We start from the raw sequence: 23,515 nt of genomic DNA on the forward strand, positions 1-23,515 counted from the left end.
CCGGGCCTCGGTGGTAGAACTAACAGCTTCCTGTGCTTTGCAGGGGTTTTTTTCCCATTAAATTGCCCAAATTACTGCTGGGAACAGAACGTGTGTGTGTGTGTGTGTGTGTGTGTGTGTGTGTGTGTGTGTGTGTGTGTGTTTATAGAGGCAGTTAAGCATATGGGTTCTCTGACTGTAGTTAAGTTTATTCTTTTCATTTGAAGTCAAGTTTTGCCTTGTTGTGAACCTGAACCCTCAACTCACTCAATCAAAAGCTGATTAATTAACATATGTTCAGGATGTATTAGAGGTTCTGGGTCTTTTGTCTTGTAACTTTGAAAATGTGCCTTTTTAGCATGTGGTTAAACACATCACACACTATATCTTACTGCCAGCAACCCGTTAAAAAGGAAGCATTCAGGAAGCTGAAGCATTGATAAACGCCTGTGCATTCCAATCATTGCATGTTGGATCGTGAAAACAAAAGTTCCTCTGAGGCCAAGGGGTACTATTACTAGAGAGTCATACATCCTTTAGTGGTATGCAGCTAAATCTAAAGCTTGACAAGCCGACTGTGACTTGTCACACTGGTAATTAGGCAGGTTTAGTGAACTGTCAGTTGTCAACTTAAGTAAAATAGTATTTATTTGCTTTTTATCTTAAATAATTGGTGTTAAAATATTAGTAATTTTTTTTTTAGAAAACGTCTCAACGCCAATATAAAGCATTAAAACCATATACATTGTACAATGTAGATCCTTCTTGCCAGAGCAGCTCTGACCTTTTGGGACATTTTAAATTGGGAGTGGATCCTTTGGGTCCCATGATTTGCAGGGTGAGGCCTCCGAGGATTCTTTCTGTCGTCACCCTGTGAGACCTGCAGTCACTGATACCATCATCACAGCAGCTACATGGTTACGCTGAGCTCTAATTTACCCACGCACCCAGACGCTTCCTTGTTGCAGGTGTTGGTTATATGTGGAGGTGATGATGTTGTACTGTAGTAAGGCAGATTATATTTAGCATGAATCTAATATTAATAATATTAATTTGTATTAGTAATAATACAAATTTATTGCATTAATGGTCTTGCTTAGCAGGCTTATCTAACCATAATCAGTCCCTGAGGTCATCGTCCACCAGCTGGGCAAACTGCGCTTGTTTAGGCACATCTCACTGCTGCTCAATCAGATTGTGAACTGGGAGGTTTGGGTCTGAGTCGACCCCCTGACCTCTTTCTTGTGTTCCTCAGACCATGCTTGAGTGATTGTTGCAATGTGACAGGACATGCAATGAGTTATGTGCATGCAGCAACCTGTAAGTGGGTGATGCGTGTCAAAGTGACGGTCAGTATTTGGTTCATTGGTGTATCTCTGGAGACAGTCTTGGATAGTTAAAAAGTGCACGGGGATTAAAGGCCGGTATAGCCGGTATGTTGGCTGCTCTGCATGACTTTAAGGCAGCTCGCTCATGTCTCGAGATGTGCACGATGCTCAGAAATGACACCAAAAACTGCAGCTTGCACTGTCGGATGTGACATTGGTTTCACTGCTTGGCGCCGTCCCAACAGTGGGTGAACGGCGAGCATTACAGCACCATAACACTGAATCGGCGACGGATGATGCAAATGGTGAGCTGTAGAGTGGAATCAGGTGGGTGGATGACATTGGAGAAGTTTTATAAAATATGTTAAGGCTTCATCACTGGTTGCATTCAGTTATCATTCACATCGAGCTTCCATCAAAGCCCAAATTATCAGTGTTGTTGGGATGAAAATGCCACGTTCGTTTGAGTTTAGCCAGCCGGAAGTCATGATGTTTACCTGGATTTGTTTTCTTGCCACTCAAGCGGCATGTGCCGTGTGCCCTTTGATGTGCCAGATTTAAATGATGTGGAAACCGCACCCATCCGGCACAAGCTGGCACTGCATCAGTTGGTATTTGGCATTTGAGATTTCGGATCGTCTCCACACATGCTGATACCCCTCCACGGTGTTTGGATTCAAGCCTTGTAAGTGCTCCTGCCTGTGTGCGTGTGTGCGTTTATGTGGGTTTGAGTGGTTCGTGAAACCTGATTGCTTTTCTCTTGAATACTGCTTCTGTCAGTCTGATAAAGACCATCTCTGGAATCTACAATTAAACTGCGCACAGACGCACACTCACACAGAGCTGTTAACACAATGTTCTTCCCCACCGCGGGCGTCACAGCACCCAACCGGAGCAGTTAAAGCCTCGATTTGGCAGCGGAGAGGAAATGAAAGGCGCTTAACTCTCCTGTTTACTCATTAGTCATACCTGGCCGAGAACAAACAAGTGCACGTGGAAAGTGATGGATGTTGAGAGAGGAGCGGACGGGGGTGGGAAGGAAGGGATGTGCGCAGTGTTTACTGTTGATGTTCTTGTTGAATTTCATTTGCCATTAATGAAACTGTTTGTATTCATTACCAGTTGTCAGCCAGGAGAGCCGAAAGAAACGTGACGCAAGCTTTTTCGCCCCCTTTACACGTGTGCGTCGTACATGGCTGGTCGACGATGTCTACTGATGTGTAAAGCACGCTCGTCATCAGCGATTGTGTATGCTCGCTGTGAGCTGATGACGCTGATGGCTTTTCTTTTTTCCTTTTTTGGGGCGGGGGGAGTTAGGCAGAATATGAATGTGAATCACCACCAACTGTCCAAAACAAGACAGGGACACACACACAGAGGTGGTGGTCGGCCATGCGTCATGACGCAGCTCATTCACATAACATGAGGGCTGAATATCCACGGCAATCTTACTTTGTACAGGTGTGAGGGAGTGTAGCTCTAAGTCAGAGAAATGCAAACATACCTTCCATTGATTGAAACAGCTGCTTCATTGTGGCAAAAACGAGGCGTCTACTGAGGTCAGATTGTTTAACATGATCACTCGTCTTCTATTTATTCATCAAATAAGGAACTTTAAATAGAAACCGCAGACACGAGTGTTACCAACACCTCAAAGTAGCCAGTCCCCTCTGACAGCATCATTAAAATGTCAGTTATCTATTAAGTCGACATTCACATCAACCGTAGATCAGGGTAATCCTTCAGCACAGCGTCGATCCCAGAAACCCAAAGTCTGTCAGCCCAGCGGCTCGTGGTAGGGACAATTGGAAGGGAAGCGTAAATCCACTTTGGACATGGGAATTGGGGAGCATTTAATAAGAAGCTACTCCCTGCATCAGCTAGGAATAAACAATCAGATGCATGCTGGGAGTCACAGTCCAACAAATATACTGTTCTTACCAGTCAGCCATACTCAATCATCCAGGTAAGTAGATCCCAAAAGGTTGATTATGTTCATCTGGATGTAGCATTTTCAGAGGGAGGATCGTTTCATCACTTATCCAAGTGACTTCTAAGTGCACAATAACTAAAACCAGCCCACTGAATGGTAGGGTGGGCTGGTTTCAGTCATTGTGCAAATGTACTGTTTATAAGACTGGGGAAATGGGCAGTCAGCTGACACTGAAGAAGTCACTTGGATGAGTGACGAAACGTTTCTCCCACTGAAATCGCTACGTCCAGATGAACAGAATCAACCTTTTCAGATCTACTTACCTGGATGATTGAGCATCATCGTGTCCTTTGTATGGCTGACTGGTAAGAACAGTATATTTGTTGGACTGTGACTCCCAGCATGCATCTGCCAGTGACCACTGCAAACTTTAAAAGGACTTTTCTTTTTAAGTGTTGATTTCAGTGCATGGTAAACAATGAGGAGGTGGAAGGCGGCTGGAGGTCGAGCGGGTGTTTTTTCTTGCACGTGTCAGTAATGTTGTTGTTTTTTATACTTGTCAGAAGTCAAACAAAATCCCATCAATCCCCGAGGCAGTGCTCCATGTTGGTTGAATTTACATACTCAGAACTGGACATTCAAACAAGCTCTGTGAATGCAGTGCACTGTGTAGTACATTGTATATAAATAGTAAAAACACTGCCGTGTCTCTTATTTTTATTCATGTATTTTTTAGGAACTGTGCTTCTTATCCAGTTAGTGGCCATAATAATGGGCCAGGCCAGCCGCCACAGCTGCATGGCTGCCCAACTCTCCAAAACACACACAGGCATATAATCACATACTCATTTCATACTCCTGCTCCAGCTCACTGCAGCTCATTGATTCAGAGCTTACTCCATCTCCTGTTATTGTGTCACTCGTATCCATGTCAACGTTTCGCTCGCTCCTCTCTAGCCCCTCTCCTTTTCTTGTTTCAACCTGCGTGCAACCGTCCAAACACAGCACTCATGTGAGGCGACTGGTGCAGTGGATTTGCATGTTTGACCTCAGGAAAGCGTTTTGCAAACCAAGCTGGTGTGATTGGAGTGGTCTGTAGGAACTTGTGGCTTAATTTTGAGCCGCGCACGAGTCCTGTCATTTCTGCCGTCAATCAAATTTGGCAAAAACTGCCAGCGTTCGACTACTTTGGTTGCCTTGCAAGCCAACAAACGAGTGCCCAAACATATTATCACCTTATAACTTTCTTTAGGGCTAATTTGTTAGCATGCGGTTGCTCATTTACACATCCAGCAGACACAGAGTGACATTCACTTCGGTCAGCTGTTGAATATTAGTCTAGTACAAGTCCTTTTAACTCTGTTTTGATCTCCAGTCCTTAGCAAGTGCAGGGAACGGCCCGGGATGAGTGTAGCTCATGCTGAGGAGGTGCTTCGAACTATAATGGGGAGCAGTTAGGGCAGAAGGAGAGGAGGCGTTTGCTCTTGTGGAGATGAGGCGATGGCAAGTGTCAGTAGTGGAGAGTCCAGAAGGTTCTTAGATAAATATTTGCTGTGCATGTTGGCCAAGTCTGCTGTCTACCCACAGTCTCACACACACACACATCCACACCTACGCTCTCACGTGCATGCCTGCACATTCGATCACACTCGTCCTCGGTGTTTGCACACGCATATATGCAGTCACACAGAGCTGCACTTCTTTCAATAAAGCTGCACATAGTAAGTTAAAACCAGCAGAGCTGTTGCCGTATGAAGCGGCAGAGGCGTCTCTATTAATAATTACACAATTCATCATCAGATTGGAGCAGAGGCCAGGAGCTGTCATGAACACACACAGACACACACGGAGGCACTGTGAAACACAGATTGGCATCAGTTTCCAAACACATGGGACACGATTTCCAAACTGAACTCCAGATTCCACACAGTCAGCCCCTTTTTTGTCATTTTAATGATCCAAAGGTTCATGAGTTCTTCTCTGGGTCCTCTGTCACAGCAGAGCACTCCTATCTTTCATCAGGTGATGAAGAGCTATAGAGGAACTGACCGAGATGGCACCGGGACGTGAAGGTTTTAATTGAGAGTCATCTCAACTATAGCAAACCTTTCTTTCTTTATTGTTTATACAATCTTTTTTTTTTTTACAACATTTTTTCAATTAATAATAACTCAAGCCAGCTGCAATAGAAGAGTCAGTATATCTTGAGGGTGGAACATTTTGTAAATACCACACTGACGTGTTGGCACCTGAGCTGATATGGCAAATTTATTAGGAAAAGGCCACTGTTTATTAAAAATAAAAGCAGGCACGGCCTGCAGCAGCTAAGTGGTTACACGGATTATAAAACATTAAAGTTGCAGAATGGAAAACCAAAACAATTAGCTTCTGTACTTACTCCTGTAACAACAGGAAAGTGGCGCTACAGTTTTACACAGGCTCAACAGAACTGCACAACAGAAGATTGGAGAAACGATGCCCAGTCTGAGTCTCGATTTCTGCTGCGACATTCAGATGATGGTATCCAAATTTAGTGCAAAACAACATGAAAGCATGGATCCATCCTACCTTGTATCAACGGTTCAGGCTGCTGGTGGTGTGATGGTATGGGGGATATTTTCTTGGCAAACTTTGTGTCCCTTAGTAACACCTGACCATCACTTAAGCACCACAGCCAGCCTGAGTATTGTTGCAGAGTATTGTTTACAGCTATTATGTCAACATGGACCAAAATCTCTAAAGATGTGTCCAGCACCTTGTTGAATCTTTGACATAAAGGATTAAAGACCCGAGTAAAGTGGCCGCTGAGAGTATTCTTGTTAATGCATTTCCCTATATTTCTGCTCCAGATGCACATGTGGGCTGTGGGATGAACATTAACATTATCACGTTCATGTTTGCAGCACTTTTGGTTCAACTACCAGCCTTAGTCGGCTTTACAATGAATTTCTTGATCCAGATTGGTGTTGGTGTGATGTGAAGACTAATAAAGAAGAGTTCCTTCCTTTTACATCTTCTTCACTGATGTGCCAAAAAAAACACTTTGGCTGAATTTTGCTGTTCTGTCACAGCGAAGCAAGAAAAGACACAAATGTCTCAGCAGCAGCTCGGCGGCTTTACTTCAAGATGGTGCAACAGCTTCTTGTGTTTCACTTCGTTTGTCCGTCCACATCGGAGAACCGGAGCAGGCTGTTCGCTGGCATTCTGGGAAAGGCCTTACTCAGAAGAGAGGATCCCACCTGCTCATGTTATCACTCAGTATATCACTTCACTCAGGATGCCACCGTCATGTGTGTGTATACGTGTGTGTGTGTCAATGCTCAGTGGGGCCATCGGCATTAGCAGAAAGTGGCAGAACTGGTGGAGCGGCACGACACAAAGACGGAGAGAAATCGCCGGTCTGAATCAGCAGACAGTGACTGTGTGTGTGTATGTGTGTGAGTGAGAGTGGGAGAATGAATGAGATAACGTCCACAAAAACCCTTTGGTCCCGTTGGCTTTAGCTGTGTCTGCGCTCCCCAGGGACAGGACGTCCCATGTCAGATTTCACTACGGTTGCCAGTTTCTGTTAAACAGTTTAAACGCTGCATTTGGAGCAACGGCAGGAAGCTTCTGCTCAAACTTGGTTCGAGTTTCTCTGCAGTGGTTGTTTTATCTTTCTGTGTTTTTTTTTTAAAGTCACTCGTTTCAACAGTTAGGAAAATCCTCGGATGCCCTGAGGGGAATCTGACGTTTGGACCTACAGTGGGATCATCTGGTTACAACACACTGATGTCTGCAACATGAGCTGTTTGGAAAAATTAATACACTTTTTTAAAAGTTGGTCAAAGGTTAAGAAGCAACTCGCACAGGCCCGGACTGGTTTGTTGTTGCAATAAAAAGACTAATTGTGACCTTTGATGGTTATTTCTATTTATGGGTAAACTACACGGAGGCAGCGTCTTTTTGTGTCTTCATACACCACTCTGCGTTTAGTCATTAGTTATTATTATTCTCTGGCTCTCGTCCACAGTGGGTCTTTTTTGTTGTCTCCCTCCTATCACCACCATCCAGTCTTGACTTCCCCTCCCTGATCCTGGTTCTACCAGAGGTTTCTTCCTTTTAAAAGGGAGTTTGTCCTTCCCACTGTCGCCAGATGCATGCTCAGAGATTGTTGTTTGATCGTTGGGGTTTTCTCTGTATTATTATAGGGTCTTCATCTTACAATATAGGGGGCCTTGAGGCGACTGTTGTGATTTTGTGCTGTGTAAATGAAATTGAATTGAAATTTTTTGAGTGTTTGTTTACTAATTAACAGCAAACGATCTCCCTACAGCTGTCCAGAGGTCAAGATAACATGTTTAGATGCAATTTTTTCTGTCCAAACCCAGCAATAATCAATGTATAATGACTTGAAATAGGCAAAAAGTGGCACAGTGGTTAGCGCCATCACTTCACAGAAAGATGGGCCCAGGTTTGAATCCCCTCACCTCCCCGTGACTGCTGGGATAGACTTTAGACGCACTGTGACCCTGTGATGGATGGATGGCCCGAGAAAAAGTGTCTCAAACTTAAATGACAGAAGCGTAAGCAGATGTGTCCAGTTCTTAGTGACTGACTTGTCTTTACTGCTCTGGTGCTGAGATACAAGATGCATTTAATAAGACGGTGATGATTTGTTGTATTTTCTTCTTCCGTAATGGCTGTTTTAGCTTTTTGGCGTTGTCCATTCATTGCAGGAGTTGCTGTTATTTTCTCTCTCTTTATACTTTATTAACATCTGGGTTTCTGCAGAGGAACACTGAGCGTTTAGATCAGGAAGAAAGCAGCCAGTAATCAGCTTTACTTGTTGACACTGATTTTCTATGAAAAGGTTTAAGCCACCCTGTGAAACAGACGCTTGTGTATTCTCACTAAAGCGTTTGGGCTGTACATATGCAGCCACTGACTCTGTAGACCTGATTTCCTCGGGCACCTCCTTCCTTAGTTTTTGGGCTGTGAATGCTGACACGGGCTTATATGTGACTAAAAGATCAGGGAGGTCGTACACCAGGGCAGAGGCTATGAAGAGCTTTAAAAGTCAGAAATGAGATCTCAAAATTCAGAATCGTACAGGGAACGAGTTTAAGGTGTGATCTCGAGGCTGAGTGCAAAGTTCAGAAGCTCACTGTTGTTTGTTTGAGGCAGGTGTTGAAATAGTGAAGGTGTGATGTGAAGAAACAGAAGATTTTTTCCCAGTATATTTCTCAGGTGATGAGAAAGCTGTAGTGTGCAAAGTCCAGCATGTTGGCCTGGCGGCATAACAAACTACTTGTTCGGATATTGTTCAAGGATGAGCTAAAAATACTCGGATGCGAAGCGGCACATGGGACAGGACGGTGGATGTTCTTCTCCCCCCTGACTCTGCAGCGCTGCTCTGTCTCTGTCCATCTCTTCCTGTCCCCACACATTCCTGTGCTGTAACACGCCCACTCAGGCTTTCCCACTGTGCTGCTGCATAATGGAAAGTCTCTGGAGCCTTATACAGGCCTGTCTCTGAACCTCACAGAATATAGGAACAAATTACCACCTTTAATAAGCATTTAGCTTTTAATACCATTTAAAGAGTGCTATAGCTTTTCGCACTCATCTCATAACCTTTTGTGTGTGTGTGTTTGTGTGTCTGTGTGTGTTTTGCGGATGTTATTTTCAATGTAATCTTTGCAACTTTACACCCTCCTCCCCCCGCACGCATCATGTTATGTGTATATATACCTTACCCTCTCGCACACCTGGTTAAATAGCTACAGCAGCTATGCTACGAGCTGCTGGAGGCGTGATTGACGGCGGCAGAGCTACAGTAGGGGCAGGCGTGAAAATGCAATAAGCGCACACATCAACTCGTCTTTCAGCACCACGCATTCTGCTCGCTGCTGTCAGCTGCACGGATGTAATGCATGGAAATTTACAGCTGAGCATAAAAGGAAAACGTTGTGTTCAAATGAAGAGATGTCGTCAGGTGATAAAAAGCTTTGATTAAAGATGGATGGTTAGCGCCTTAATTCTCATTATTTTAAAGGTGGTTAAGCATCGCGTGGAGGTGCTCGTTCTGGAGCATGCTGATTTCAAATACTCGTGTTTTGGTGAACACGAGATGCTGTCTGAGTCCCAGAAGAGTTTTTCCCAGGAAAACCTTCCCACTCTGTTTGTACCAAACAGCATGTGCAGAAAATGCAACATTTTGTGCTGTAACTTAATCAGCCACAACATTGAAACCATTTAATGGGGATGTTACTTAAAACTCCTACATGGGCGTTTTTGCGGGCCACGTGCAACCGCCCATAAACAGCAGCAACTTCCCCATTGGGATAGGCCCCCCCCTCTTCTTCTGCACTGCAAAAAATGCAGCAGAACAGCTTCACAAAAACCATAAATTTCTCAAGGAATTGCTCAGGGCGCCACACTCTCCTAGCTAGGGCAACTCCTAAAGAGAGTTTTAATGACGTGGCCTACTGGTGACAATCTTATTGTACTCACCTGACTTCTAATTACTGACTTTATGCAGACTATTAAATACGATGGGGACGGGCTTGAGATCTGATTCTGGATGTAACCAGGAGATAAAGAATTATTTTTGCCTTTCTACAAATCTCTTCAACCTGTTTTCTGGTTGTTGGCAACAGCTCAAAGGATTCAGTCAAAAACCGGTGTGAGTACTCCACCCGAAATATCTGTCGACTGTTTCCTGTAGACTCCAAAACCGGCTGTGCACATGTCTGTCACATGTGTGATTCAAACACTACTTTACGCTAGTGTTTGAATTACTCTTTGATGTATAACTCAGCTACTTGTTCTTTACCTGAACAGCTCTCATATATTGTGTGTCCTCATATGGGTACTTTGTATTTTGCCTTGTCGGCACCATATACCTGTACAGTGGTGACTTTATTGTCTTTTGCTGTAAAATAAACCCCATTTCAAGACATACTTTTAAAAAAGGATTACTTTCTGTTCAAAGATGATGCTTAGTTTTTATACTTATCAGGTCTAAGGGATTCCAAATATCTCAGAAAACTGAAATATACAAGAGCTCAGTTCAGATGAGGTTAAAATGTGGCTGCTTGAAACCGGTTTTCACGTTTTTGCATTTTCCCGTTTTGACTTCAAGAAGGAGGAAATTAGTATTCTTAGTGTATGGAGGCCCAAAAGAGTCCAGAATAACAAGTTATTGAACAAAACAATTACTATTAGGATTTAAATTAAATGGAACATTTGGAAAAAAATCTAGCCAATAATTTTTAATTGATTTTAAGAAATGACAAAAACTGACAGCGGAAGAAATGAGCTTTTTCCAAAGGATGGCTGGCATCTACCTTGGAGAAGGGGTGAGGAGCTCAGCCATCTGAGAAGGGTTTGGAGTAGAGGCACTGGAAACCTGGCCTGGCCAATGGTACAGTAATGTTTGGTTTGTGATTTTAAACAATTATCAGGTGGTTGCAAGGCATGTGATTAGATAAGAACCTGTAGCGGCCTAAAATATTTGGGTGTGCCAAGTTTGGTTGCTCAACTCCTGATTGAACAAGGAGTTCAAGATCAGACAGAACATTTGTTGCGACCATGGCTCAGGGGGTTGGGAAGCGCATCTGTAACCGGAAGGTCGCCGGTTTGATTCCCATACTCTCTGTCCTGGTCTTGTGTCCTTGGGCAAGACACTTCACCTACCGCCTACTGGTGTTGGCCAGAGGGGGCGATGGCGCGATATGGCAGCCTCGCTTCTGTCAGTCTGCCCCAGGGCAGCTGTGGCTACAACCGTAGCTTGCCTCCACCAGTGTGTGAATGTGAGAGTGAATGAATAGTGGCATTGTAAAGCGCTTTGGGTGCCTTGAAAAGCGCTATATAAATCCAATCCATTATTTGTGTATTGTAGTAAATGTTTTTGTTTCTGTATTTCTTTCTACATTTCTACTGTATGTATTTTTTTATTTTCCAATTCAGGCACTGTTGGTCTTCCGTATACATGATGACCACAGTGTGCTTGCATTGAATGTTTAAAACGGTAACAGTAGTATCTTTAGCAGTTCTTGTAAGATGAGCTGGTTGCAGCTGCCACCCACCATGAAAAAGCCATTTTCAGATTTTTTTATGTATTTATTTTTTTCCCACACCCACCTCTGAAGCCCCCATGAGCCAAGCATTAGAGGCTCAGAGGAACATTTTGGGTGCAGTATTACTTTTACCAAACCGTCATCCACATGCGCGCCAAATTCATGACTAACAAATAAGTACAGTGAAATCAGACGCTGTGGTCAGAGTGCAAACATTAAATCCTTATAACTGACAGACTTTCTGGCGTCGCTGGAAGAAATAAAATGAGGTGACACGGGAGCTGTCCTGTCGGTTCAGCCTGCCAGTTTTCATCTATCCGTGTATACGCAGCTGTCTTTGACGCTGGATCCCGGCTCATGTTGCGCCGTTTCGCCTCTTAGCTGCTCGCCATGCCTGCAGGATAGATGATTTAATGGAATCAAGTATAATAACAGTGCAGAAGGATTTCGGGAGCTCAAGTCGCTGGCTTGAAAAATTGCATCCATCGTGGAAAAACCCTCAAGAGATTCTCTCATTTGAAAAGACGTTAATGATCTCCAGAAGAATATTATTGGCTTCTCGCAATGTGTAGGTCAAAGGTCATGGCTTCTTGGCTACTTTTGGAGTTGGAAGGAATTTGCTGTCTTGCACAAAGAGATCGCAGCACGCTGGAGGCATTCAGTAAGAACGAATTTGTACATTTTCTGCTCTGCGACCTTTGAGATGAGATGCAGTGATGAGCATTGATGCTTTCTGGTGATTTTTCATTCATTTGTTCCTGTGTGAAGTTCATAGATCCATCTAGTGCACATGTGTCTTGCTCTCATGAAGATGGTGACACTGACACTTTTTGTACAGTCTGTTTTTCAACCAGCGCCACTTTCCATTGATTGTAAACACATGATGGACTCTAGCGTGGGTCTGGCCAATTTCCTTTAGCATAAAATATGATTTAAACCAAACCAAGTGACCAGTGCACTCAGTGACTCACATCACGTTGCTGGGAGCAGCCTCCGTGTCTTGTGGGAGCCGGGGCGGCATGAAAATGACAGACTGACACAGTCGATTTACGACAGGAGAACAGGGTGGCTTTCAATTTTAGCCAGCCCTCGATTGAGACATCACATAGACCCAGACTCTCCTAATTACACACACACTTTCTGACACACAGGCGGCTAGAGAACAGTTATTGGCTAGACACTGTACTCCGGAGGCAGATAGCCTTGTCTAACCTCTTGATTTAAACAGTCTGGGAGAGAAAATGGGAAGAGAGCCACACACACTCACACAATCGCCACCGCGGTCATTATCCTATCGATTAGCCAACAGATGGAGAAACGATGCTAGGAAGTGGATGAGATCGATTAACACGTCCAAGGCGCCGGCACGGGGTAGCCTGGGAAAATAAGATATCTGATTAGTGTGACCAGGAGAGGAAGCACTTCACATGTAGCCGCGTATAAAAGGCTGTATGTGTAGACAGCTGTTTCACTTTTTTTTTTCCTGTATAATTTGCCACGTCTGTGCAGAGGAAAGGTCGTTATTAAGTGAATGTCATCTGCGCAGTTACAGCATCTCCCAGAGTTTGCATGTGTGTATCCATGGCAGAGCTGCAGCAGTAACAAGAGCGTGTAGCGACACCCTGCTCTGGATTCTCATGCCAGATAGCTCGGTTATGTTGCTGCTTTTCGAGCTGCTCCGCTCTGATTTAGGCCGTCACGGCTTGGCCGGCTGGCGGGCACCGTCTGTGCTGAGGCACGCTAAATATAGCTCACTGCACCAGGAAGAAGACAAGCTGGGGGGAAGACAGAGAGAGGGAGGGGGTGTAAATACAGAGTACCCTCAATTGCAATTAGAGAGTCAAGCAATGCTGGGATTTTTTTTTTTTTTTTTTTTAATTTTAAAGACTGAGACTGGGAACTCTCTCTGAGCCTGTCCTCTTTACTAGCTTTGTGCTTTGGTTATTTTGGCACTCGGCGGCTTGAGTGCCTTCAGTGTGAGTCACCACGTTTGACTGAACCAGTTTAGAGGGCACTTACTGACCTTTATGGTCGTCATAATTGTGCTTCCAGTACAAGGTGCAGGAGCTGTGGTTCGCATCTTGCATTCATTGTTTATTTACAACACACAAGACCTTTAAAGCAGTTAGCCTGTACTCGGTCGTTATCATTTTCCACAGCATGTCTTTTATCCTGTCTTCCTTCTCTCACCCCAACCGGTCGCAGCAGATGGCCGCCCCTCCCTGAGCCTGGTTCTGCCGGAGGTTTCTTCCTGTTAAAAGGGAGTTTTTCCTTCCCACTGTCGCCAAAGTGCTTGCTCATAGGGGGTCATATGATTGTTGGGCTTTTCTCTGTATCTATGAAGCGCCTTGAGGCGACATTTGTTGTGATTTGGCGCTATATAAATAAAATTGAATTGAATTGAATTGAATCTACTCCACAATACAACAACCTGACATCTGGTTTGAAGGTCCATACACACCACAGGAAAACTGAAATCTTGAAGGAATAATTCCACATCTAACCGAGTTATGTGTCTAATGCAATCTATGTCAGACTGCACAACATCAGTCTGGAGGCCTGTCAGACTGCGCAGTGTTGAGTCAGCCAGTGTTTTCTGATTCTTTTCATCCTGCATTCTGACTGGTTGGTCCATTTTCTCCACTGAGGTTTCAGAAAACCCTCACAGAGTTTTAAGCCTTGAACCAAGCTAACCTGCTAAGAGGTGAATCGTGACCATAAAGAGATTGGATCTCCATCAAAAAATAACAAAAGAAGAAAAAGATAAGATTGTGTACAGAAATACTTTTGACAGTGGAGGAACTACTTATCCTTGACCTGTATCCGCAGTGGAAGCTGTTCACTTAATAATAATAATAATAATAGTAATAAATTTTATTTGAGGGCGCCTTTCAAAAACCCAAGGTCACCTTACAAAAGAACAAAATTAATAAAAGAAGCAATAGTCAAAAAATACATACAATAAGTTAAAATTGCAATGTGCAAACTTGCACATCACTTTGCATCTTAAGGCCAGTCACATACTGATAATCCAGGCTCCAGTTGCCTAGGTAACACAAGTTACCCGTTTACTTCCAGGTCACATGTCAATTATATTTTTTACTCACATTGGTAGTTACTTCAGCTACTCTCCTCTAAGTTGAGCAAAGCTTGTCTTTCTTCCCGTGTCAGGGGCAGCTATTTCATTTGAAGTTGCAAAAACTCATTCAGTTTCTATCGTCTCCAGGCCACCACATCACTGCAAATTGCTATCTAAAGATCCAGCTTTAATTGTCATTTGAACGATTACTATCTTAAAACTTTATTCAGCTTAAATATTTCAGATGCAACATACAAATCTGAGGCCATGGTCCTCAGCCGGAAAAGGGTGGAGTACTCACTCCCGGTCAGGGACGAGTTCCTGCCCCAACTGGAGGAGTTTAAGCATCTTGATGTCTTGTTCACGAGTGATGGGAAAAGGGAGCGGGAGATCAACAGACGGATTGGTTCTATGGCTGCATGATGCGGATGCTGTAACGGTCCGTTGTGGCGAAGAGAGAGCTTGAGCGTAAAAGCGAACCTCTCAATTTACCAGTCAATCTGCGTCCCTACCCTCACCTATCGTCACAAGCTTTGGGTAGTGACTGAAAGAGCGAGATCGCAGATACCAGCGGCAGAAATGGGCTTCCTCCGAAGGGTGGCTCATGTCTCCCTTAGAGATAGGTTGAGGAGTTTGGCCATCCGCAAGGGGCTCGGAGTAGAGCCGCTGCTCCACCACACCAAAAGGAGCCAGCTGAGGTGGTTCTGGCATCTGATAAGGATGACTCCTGGGCGAGGTGTTCTGGGCATGCCCCTCCGGGAGGAGGCCCCTGGGGCAGACCCAGGACACGCCCTCCCTAACAGATCACAAAAGTGACTAGTAGCACAAATAAAACACAAATCTTAGTTAACACAAGCAGAATAAACCACTAAATCTCATTACTCAATAAGCAGCTCTTCGCTAGCTTATATACTGCTGGGTGGCTGATCGCTGAATGAAGCCACCTGTGCATTGGCTCCTAAAGGAGAAATGAGTGGCATCTGAGTGCCTGGATGACATAAGACACACCCACACAATACACAGACCTGCTAGAGCTGTAGTGTTCCTGATACGTGGTGTCAGTGCTAAGCGCTGTGGTGCCATTCTTCTCGAGCCGTATACCAATTTCTTTTGCACCAGTGGTACCATTTGTAGTAGTAAGTGGATGGAGGGTGCAGACTCCCCCTTGTATAAAAACAATTTTAGCTCACTTCTGCACTGCAATCATCGCTGTACACTGCCTACTAAAGCTGTGACCAGGGTAACCTAACATGACACGGCACAGAGGACCCAAGACTGACAGATGGCTCTGGATGTCATGTGATTCTGCTGCTGTCTCTACTGTGGAGCAGAATTATGCAGCTAATCCTTCCAATGGTGCAAAAAAAAGAAAAAGAAAAAAGAAGCCATGACTAATTTTCAGACTTGACATTTTGAATAACTGCAGCAGTGACATTTTCACACATACCTGTGTGCTCACATGTGGGGCATGTGCTCACGAAAATGCAACATGGGATCTAGAACTCTGTTTTCCCAAGTACGGGCTTGTGCGCACACACACACTCTCACACACACTCTCACACACACAGTTGCCTGTAGCCATAGGTGTCCTCACTTTCTCCCTCCCTGCTGTTCCCTTTATCTCCTTCTTCCTGTCTGAGTCTTTCTTCCAGCCCGTTTAGCCGCACTACGTATTCAAGTTGTTAGTTTTATGGTCAGCGTGTTCCAGAACTGATATCACACATTACATATTAACCAGATAAGGAGGAGACACTTTGTTTACATAACATTTCTTTCATCTTCTTCATATCTGAGGTGTGTTTAAACGATTTGTAATCAAACCTCTCTTCTCTGGCTTTTCTTCTAGAGTGCTGATGTCGGTGAATCGTCCCTGGGGAAAACAAAGGCTCCGCCTCTTCATTTTGTGGCAACCTATCGCATCGAGAGAGCAGCTGGATCGGACACGGTCCTCAAGCACTTTGTCAGAGACTGATGGAAAACTTCTTTTCTTTTTTTCCTCTTCGCTTTCATCTAGTTGGTTGTGGAAACCAACAGGGATGTGTGCCAAATGACATTCTTAAAAAGCTATTTGCTGCTCTCATTCCTTGAGTGAAACCCGTCAGAGGAGGGTACAAAAATGGAGAACAGTGTTTTCTTTTTTCTTTTTTTTTCCTAATTGGAAGAGCTCCAATTATAAAGAATACAACGGTTGATGAAAAAGAAAAATGTGTGGAATTGTACATCTGCTCAAAAAGTGCCTCATTTTCAGATTGTAGCCATTTTCCAGAGAACTTCAGTGAAGCTTTGTGGGGTGTTTTTTGTTGTTTTTCTTTCCAAGCTTGATTTAATGTAGTTATAAAAACAAAAGTGGGGAGCACTGGTGTGAACTTTTACTGCATTCATGTCATAAAGTATGTAAGGTTTGAAGGTTTGCTGTGTGCACAGCGATCGTCAGCTTTGTGATTACAGAGTTGCTCATATGTGGCTGAAAAACACTATGTCTTTAGGTTTCAGTTCATATTCCTTGATGTGAGTCATCCAAGATGGGTAAAATCAAGAAAAACATGTTGACAGTCCTAACTGGAATGTTGAAATAAAATGAAGCGGGGGGGAGATTGTACACAATAAATCTGATATGACATGAACGCAGAAATTTCACTAAGTCCTCAGAGCCACAAGCCCAGAGACCAGTCAGCAACCTCCTGGTAACTTCTGGTTGCTAGGGAAAAAGTTAGTATTCCCCAGCGAATTGTTGCTAGAGGAAATCACTGCACCAAAAACTGCACCTTCTTGTCATTGCTGTGGTTGCAGGCAGGTTGCTGCAGTCACTTGTAGTTTGCAAGGAAGATGCAGACTTGTCTGCAAACACTCACCGCTTACTCTCCCGAGCAAACCAGAAGCAGAGAGTGTTCGCCTTCAAAGTAATTGTTGCAACCAACACATTTCAAAAGTTGCAACCTATTTTGAAGGCAAACAGTTCTCCATTTCCAATTTTTTTCTTACAGTTTCACAGTTGCTTGGCGAAGAGATGGCAGGTGTTAGCGGACAAGTTGTGGTCTTCCGTGTAAGCAACAGGCAACAACAGCATTTATTCTTGCAACCTCTAGCAAGCAAAGCAATCACAATGTTTTTGATGCAGCAATAAAAACACCTTTTTGTGACCAATTTCAGAGTCGTGTAATACCTATTTTTCCTTAGAAAACGGTGGTTGCAACAGGGTTACTAACTAGTCTCCAACCATTTGAGTATGGAGCTTTTGCAATCAGTTTCACAGCAACTGCCAGCAGCCTCTAGCAATGACTCGCAACTGGTTGAGGAATAAATATTTTAACCTAGCGACCAGTAGCTGCTAAATGGTCGCTAGCAAGCCACTAGGCTTGTCTGACTGAGACCTAAAGTACTAGCAATCTGCTAGCCTTCCTTTCTACTGTGAGAAATACTAGCATAGCTGCTGTTAGCGTACTGTTAAATATTATGTGTCGATTTTACTCTTCAAAATTCAAATTTTTCTGCTCCTGATATCTTCTTCACTGCATACTTTCGCTGTTCGGTGAGCCATAAGTATTGAGCACACATGTCTCAAACTAAAGACACTTGTAGCAGGGAGTACAGTAGCCTGCTAGCTAGTTAAAACCAGCTAGATCAGATTAACATATTAGCATTGTGCCAGGGCGTAAATTCGCCGTCCTGCTGACCACAGCTCAGGGTTAGACCCCCCCCTCCCCAAATATACTGCTAAGCAATCCCATTAGAGCTACTGGCTCCAGACACTTGTGTCTCACTTAATCCCCTTCATCTCAGGATGCTAAATAGCATACAGTGCACACAGCTGAGGACAGAGGCCCTATCAATAGCCATGCTGATGCTAGCTTTGTAGTCGTCAGCACACTGCTTTTTAGCAGTTGAGCAGGGATCAGTTATCATTTCATCGGTATGAAAAAAATTGCAGTTTGTTCACTTGGGTTTTTTTACACAGCACCAAACATTTTAAGAGGTGTTTTCACTTTGCTTTGGCCCCAAGTCCTTCTTTTCTGTCTAGGCTCTTGCTTCAATTTCTGCTATGCATTAGAACTTAAGTGCCTGTCTGTCCTATCTCTCTCTTAGCAACTAGCACTAATATTGATATCCTATCAGAGTATACTGACTATTTTTTGTGTCTTATTGTTTTTGGGTCTCTTTTGGCTGTACAGTTCTCATGAAATAACTTTTTCTGTTTGTGCGGTGTGGCAGCGATCTATCCGATGACTTGACTGATAGCCGTGGCTTTGAGCCCAGAAGCGTTGGACCTTAATGGAGGACTAAATCGCAGCAGTGCCAAAACACAAAAAAACGCGGCTGTTCTCCTCTGGTGACCTTGAGCTCTCAAGTCTGGACACATTGCTTTGTTTTTGTTTTGGGGGGTATGAAAAAATGTTAAAAATGTAACCTTTTATGTTCTCCCTCCCCTGGTGTTTTCTTTAGCAGCGAGGGGAAAACTGTGACATATCTCACCTCGCTGTCTGCTCATTGTGAAGATTTGCGTATGCTTTAACCTTGAATTTGTGTGTGACTCTGACTGGAGGGTTTAAAAAAAATACAAGTGCACGAAGAGGAAGAAAAGGCCACCGCACAGCAGCAAGAAGGAGAAAAATAATAAATAACTTAACGTCTAATTACACATGTATGTGTGTAGCTGCAAATTTGGACTCGCGTGTTTGCCCGCCTGCCTCGAGATGCTCGTGAACTTTTTCCCTCTGGTCACATGACTTTTGAGGTTGACAGCGTAACAATTGAGCTTTTTTTGAGTGGTAGGAAACTGCGGGTAATAAAGGATAGTCATTCAGAATTGAGAGGGGGGAAGAATACGAATGAAAAACAGACTCATGAACACATGAATCTCACGTGTTTACCCACTCCAGACTCGCAGGCAAACACGCGAGTAGAAATGCTTCTAATGGTATTTTTGGAGATGTTCTCATAATGTAACTCAGCAGTTTTCAGTCAAAACGCAAATGCTTGATGGTACTTTGGAGTTTAGAAAGAGCGCACAAACACAGTTGCTTTCAATCCTGTCGTTATTATCCTGCCATTAAGAGTCCCCCATCCCTCAAGCTCTGAGCATCTGATGATTTTATTCTTTTTTTATTTTATTTTTGCTTCTTAATGAACGTTTTTACCTTGTCAAACTGCCCGCAGTCTGGAAAACTTTGGCTGCCCGTGGCGACGTACTCGATTGTCACACCCACATATCATGAACTGAACTCCTTCTGGGAGACGCTCAGGCAGTTCTAAGGTCGGCTGTATGATTTCATTCATTGCATTGTTAGCGGATGTAGACGTGTTCATTAAATGTGCAGGAAGGTGCTGCTGCTGCTGTTCTGAATTGTATGTATTCCTCCTGTTCCCCCCGAGGGATGGTACTGAATGGGGAATATTGTGAGATTTGCCATTGATGTAGACAGTTTTACTTCTTTTGCTTGAGGAAAAACAAAATCTGACTAGAAAGGATTAAAAAAAGTCAAACAACAAAAGGACTAAAAGGGCTTGTGGTTTGTTTTGTGTCTGAGACTGGCTGCTGGGTTTTTGATTGATGTAATGGGGATGATTTGGTAAAAAGAAAAGAAAAAAAAGAGACAGAAAAACAACGGAGCTACTGAGCTGCGAGCGGAAGACGCTTTAATTTACAGTCTGAAGCAAGTGTGAACATCTGCGAGAAATGCCACAGACGCAGACGGGCTCATGCGCCTCTAACACTTTTGTGAGTCACACACGCTCGCTCGATGAGGCTGCGACCACAGCGCAGATGTCACGCTGTTTTGTGGAAAGGAAAATGGCCTGGTCGTTTTTCAAAGGCGTCTTTCAGCTGCCTTAGTCACATTCGCCACTTCCATTGATAAGATCGTCGACTCGATTTTTTTGGCAGCTCTCCGGTGGAGTTAATCACTCGTCTGACCGGGAATTTAACCAACACCGTGTTCGTGGCCTCCCTCTGCCTCATTCAAGGCAACCCTCTCACTCAGCACTTGGGTTTATTAAATAAGCTTTCCTCGGCCCGATAAATCCGTGCTCCCGTGTGGGATCTTGTATCGTCTTCGTCCACAGATGGATGAGTAACTAAACCCAGCCCAGGTGTGATTGCGGGCTGGCAGAAGGAATTAATAGAAATGAGAGAGCGCAGAGACCAGACGTGCACCTGCACACGCTCTCACTTCCCTTTATGAATAAAAATTAAGGCTAGTTTAGACAACCATAAGCCTCCAAAGATTAAAATAAGGCACTAAAACCACACCTGAGGATACTGAAACCTACACTGCTGCTTTTTTTCTGACACTTTAGTTCTCTTTGGCTCTAGTTCACTTTTTGTGTAAATGCGTCTTGGAAAATACAGCTGAAAACAGAACTGTGACAACTGTAGGCAAGACGAGTGAAACTCGGTGTTTGATTATGAAGAGCTAAAATTGTTTGATTACACGTTTAATATCAGAGATATTTTAATATAAGACAAAGAAGTGCAGTTTCAGTTTTTCTACATAATGCATGTGTAAAACGACAAAGAAAGTTATGTTACCTCATTTTTAAATTTTTGTTGATTGATGAAAAATTTCTAATTTTTGCCCAAATTCCTATAGTAGTAAAAGCCCCCCCCCCCCCCCCCCCCCCCCCCCCCGCCGCCAAAACAGAAACGACCCAAAACAAACCAATCATTGACTACTTTAGTGTAGTATTAATGGGGTGTGTGTGTGTGTGTGTTATCAGCAAGAAAAGCTGTAAAATGGGCGATCGTGGCTCAAGACTTGGCAGTTCGTCTTGTAATCGGAAGGTTGCCGGTTCGAGCCCCGGCTCGGACAGGCTCGGTCGTTGTGTGCTTTGCAAGACACTTCACCCGTTGCCTACTGGTGGTGGTCAGAGGGCCCGGTTGCGCCAGTGTCCGGCAGCCTCGCCTCTGTCAGTGCGCCCCAGGACAGCTGTGGCTACAATGTAGCTTGCCATCATTAGTGGGTGAATGACTGAATGTAGTGTAAAGCGCTTTGGGGTCCTTAGGGACTAAGTAAAGCACTATACGAATACAGGCCATGTAAAAATACAGTTAAAAGTCCCAAATTTATGCCCTCCTTCATATTTTTTCATCCAGCATGCCGGCCTGATCCTGGCCCCCAGGCCTAACATTTGACACCCATACACAAGTTTACACAAGCAGGAGCCAGGATAATGAATCCATAAACAAGATGTGTCCAGTGCATACACACATATTTACAAAATGAATGGTAAAGTACGAACATGGTCAAGTGCATCCCCTATATCATTATGAAGGGGGCGTTTAGTTATGTGAAGCAGAACTTTGCATCCTCAACTGAATTTTTAATTGATTTTTTAATTAATTCTTAAAGTTTGTACCTCAAAATTTTACTTAATAAATTTAAGTAATTCTGACTTATGGATGGAAAAAAAGAGGAAAAATCTGTGGAGTAAACTAGCTTCCATACATTTGTGCTGTAAAATTGGGAATTTTAACAGGTAGCTGTAGGGGCATTACTAATTCTTCACACCATTTATACTCAAAAATCAGAAATCGCAACTTCTGAGTCAGCCTATTCCACCAGAACATCCCATCAAGTCAGATTTCCAAATCGGAAAGTTGAGGCACCCCCGCTAACCCTGACTTAACCATCCAAGATGATGGAAATGCAGGACAAAAGTGGTAAAACTGTAAAACTTGTAATCTGTGCTCCAACTGTTTGTGCATTTGTGATTTGCTAAATGCTGAGCACTGATTCGGGCTCGATCCGTGAACATGCCGTAGCCTAATTTTTGGATGCAATAAACAAGACATTGAGCTGAGCTGTGTGAGTGTGGGTCAGAAAATTTTAATCTTCAAAAATAATTGCTGTCAAGAGCATGCCAAAGCAACAGGTAGCACTATGAACATAACTATTTAGAAATGTTGGCCCATAAAAAGCCAACTATAACAAAACGGTGTACAGTATAGAAAAGCAGATAAAGGTGCACACTAGGATGTTTTCCTTGTCCACATTTAAATGCAGATCATCTTGACCCTGGAAGGACACTTTTAGAAGCTCCTTCTGTAGTGTGGCCTGAAAGGCCGAAACACAACAGAAATGCTACATTTACCAAAATAGTCTAGTACATTATAGTTTCAGTCATTTCTCTGGTCCTATTCAGTGCTTAGCAATGCTCCTGATTTACTGAGTGACCTTAAACACTGTCACAAAGAATGTCCCTGTTTCTATAGAAATCCACAATCAGTGAAATAAAAATGAAGAAGTAAACCATCTTTGTGATGCACTCTGAGGCCCTCACAGCAGATAAACTCATTCAGATTAATCTCACTACAGTTAAATAAGACAAGGCGGAAATGCAGAGCATCATAAGGAGAGAATGGACACAGCGGCCATCTGGTAGTAGTGGCGACAGCCAGCGATGATGCCAGGCTCGGCTACGGTGACAGCATCCCTGGCGAAGACAAACGACTGAAAGAGAGCAGAAGACGGATGGTGGATGGGAGCCAAAGGAAGAGGACACAAAGTTCAGTCATAGGGAGGTGCGCTGGCCATGAGGCAGCGGGTGGACCTGATGTGTCTGACTGCCAATAATCTCGTCATTGTATGTGTTCATCATACTGTATCTGTGTTGCAGTTACACAAACACACCTACATGCACCTGCAGGTACACAGCGGCACAAATACACTCTATAACCCTGCTTGTATAAACATTAGGAATACCTGCAGAGTATCGTGTGAACAAATTCAGTTAAATAACCACAGGAGTCCCTATGTGGAACATCGCATGAGCTCTATGTCTGGAGTTCCCAATGGTGTCAAATTTTTCACAGAGTACATAAATCCTTTAAAGTGCTCGAGAAAAATGCTACGGTGAGCTTCCACAGTGATAGCAGATATGATCGACACCACAGAGGGAAAAAAACGCTACTTAATGGTGCAATTTTTGAGTGCAAGAGTCTATTTTGAACCTCAATATGCACTATATTGCCATAAGTATTCACTGCTAGTGGTATTATTACAAAGCGGGAGTGATTGGGAACCACAGCAACTCAGCCATGAAGTGGTACGTCACGTAAAATCGAAGAGTGGGGTCAGCGGTGCCAAGTGTGCACAGCTTCATGGAATGGGTTTCCATGGCCGAGCAGCTGCATCCA

The 23,515-nt window shown here is 43.8% G+C and overlaps 1 protein-coding gene across 2 annotated transcripts in view; it reads left to right on the top strand.

Annotated features, from left to right (window-relative positions):
• Positions 1-20,204, top strand: part of si:ch73-335l21.1 (insulin receptor substrate 1-B) — a 51,430-nt gene extending 31,226 nt beyond the window's left edge. For both annotated transcript variants that reach the window (XM_035912496.2, XM_006801748.3), the window contains one exon: positions 16,229-20,204. Coding sequence is in view for 1 of the 2 variants with exons in the window: in XM_006801748.3 (XP_006801811.2) it covers positions 16,229-16,236 (8 nt within the window). In the remaining variant the exon portion in view is untranslated. The remainder of the gene's footprint in view (positions 1-16,228) is intronic.
• The last annotated feature ends 3,311 nt before the right edge of the window (positions 20,205-23,515 follow it).

Source organism: Neolamprologus brichardi, chromosome 3 (genome assembly GCF_056152115.1).
Source record: "Neolamprologus brichardi isolate AB-2024 chromosome 3, ASM5615211v1, whole genome shotgun sequence".
NCBI lineage: Eukaryota > Metazoa > Chordata > Actinopteri > Cichliformes > Cichlidae > Neolamprologus > Neolamprologus brichardi.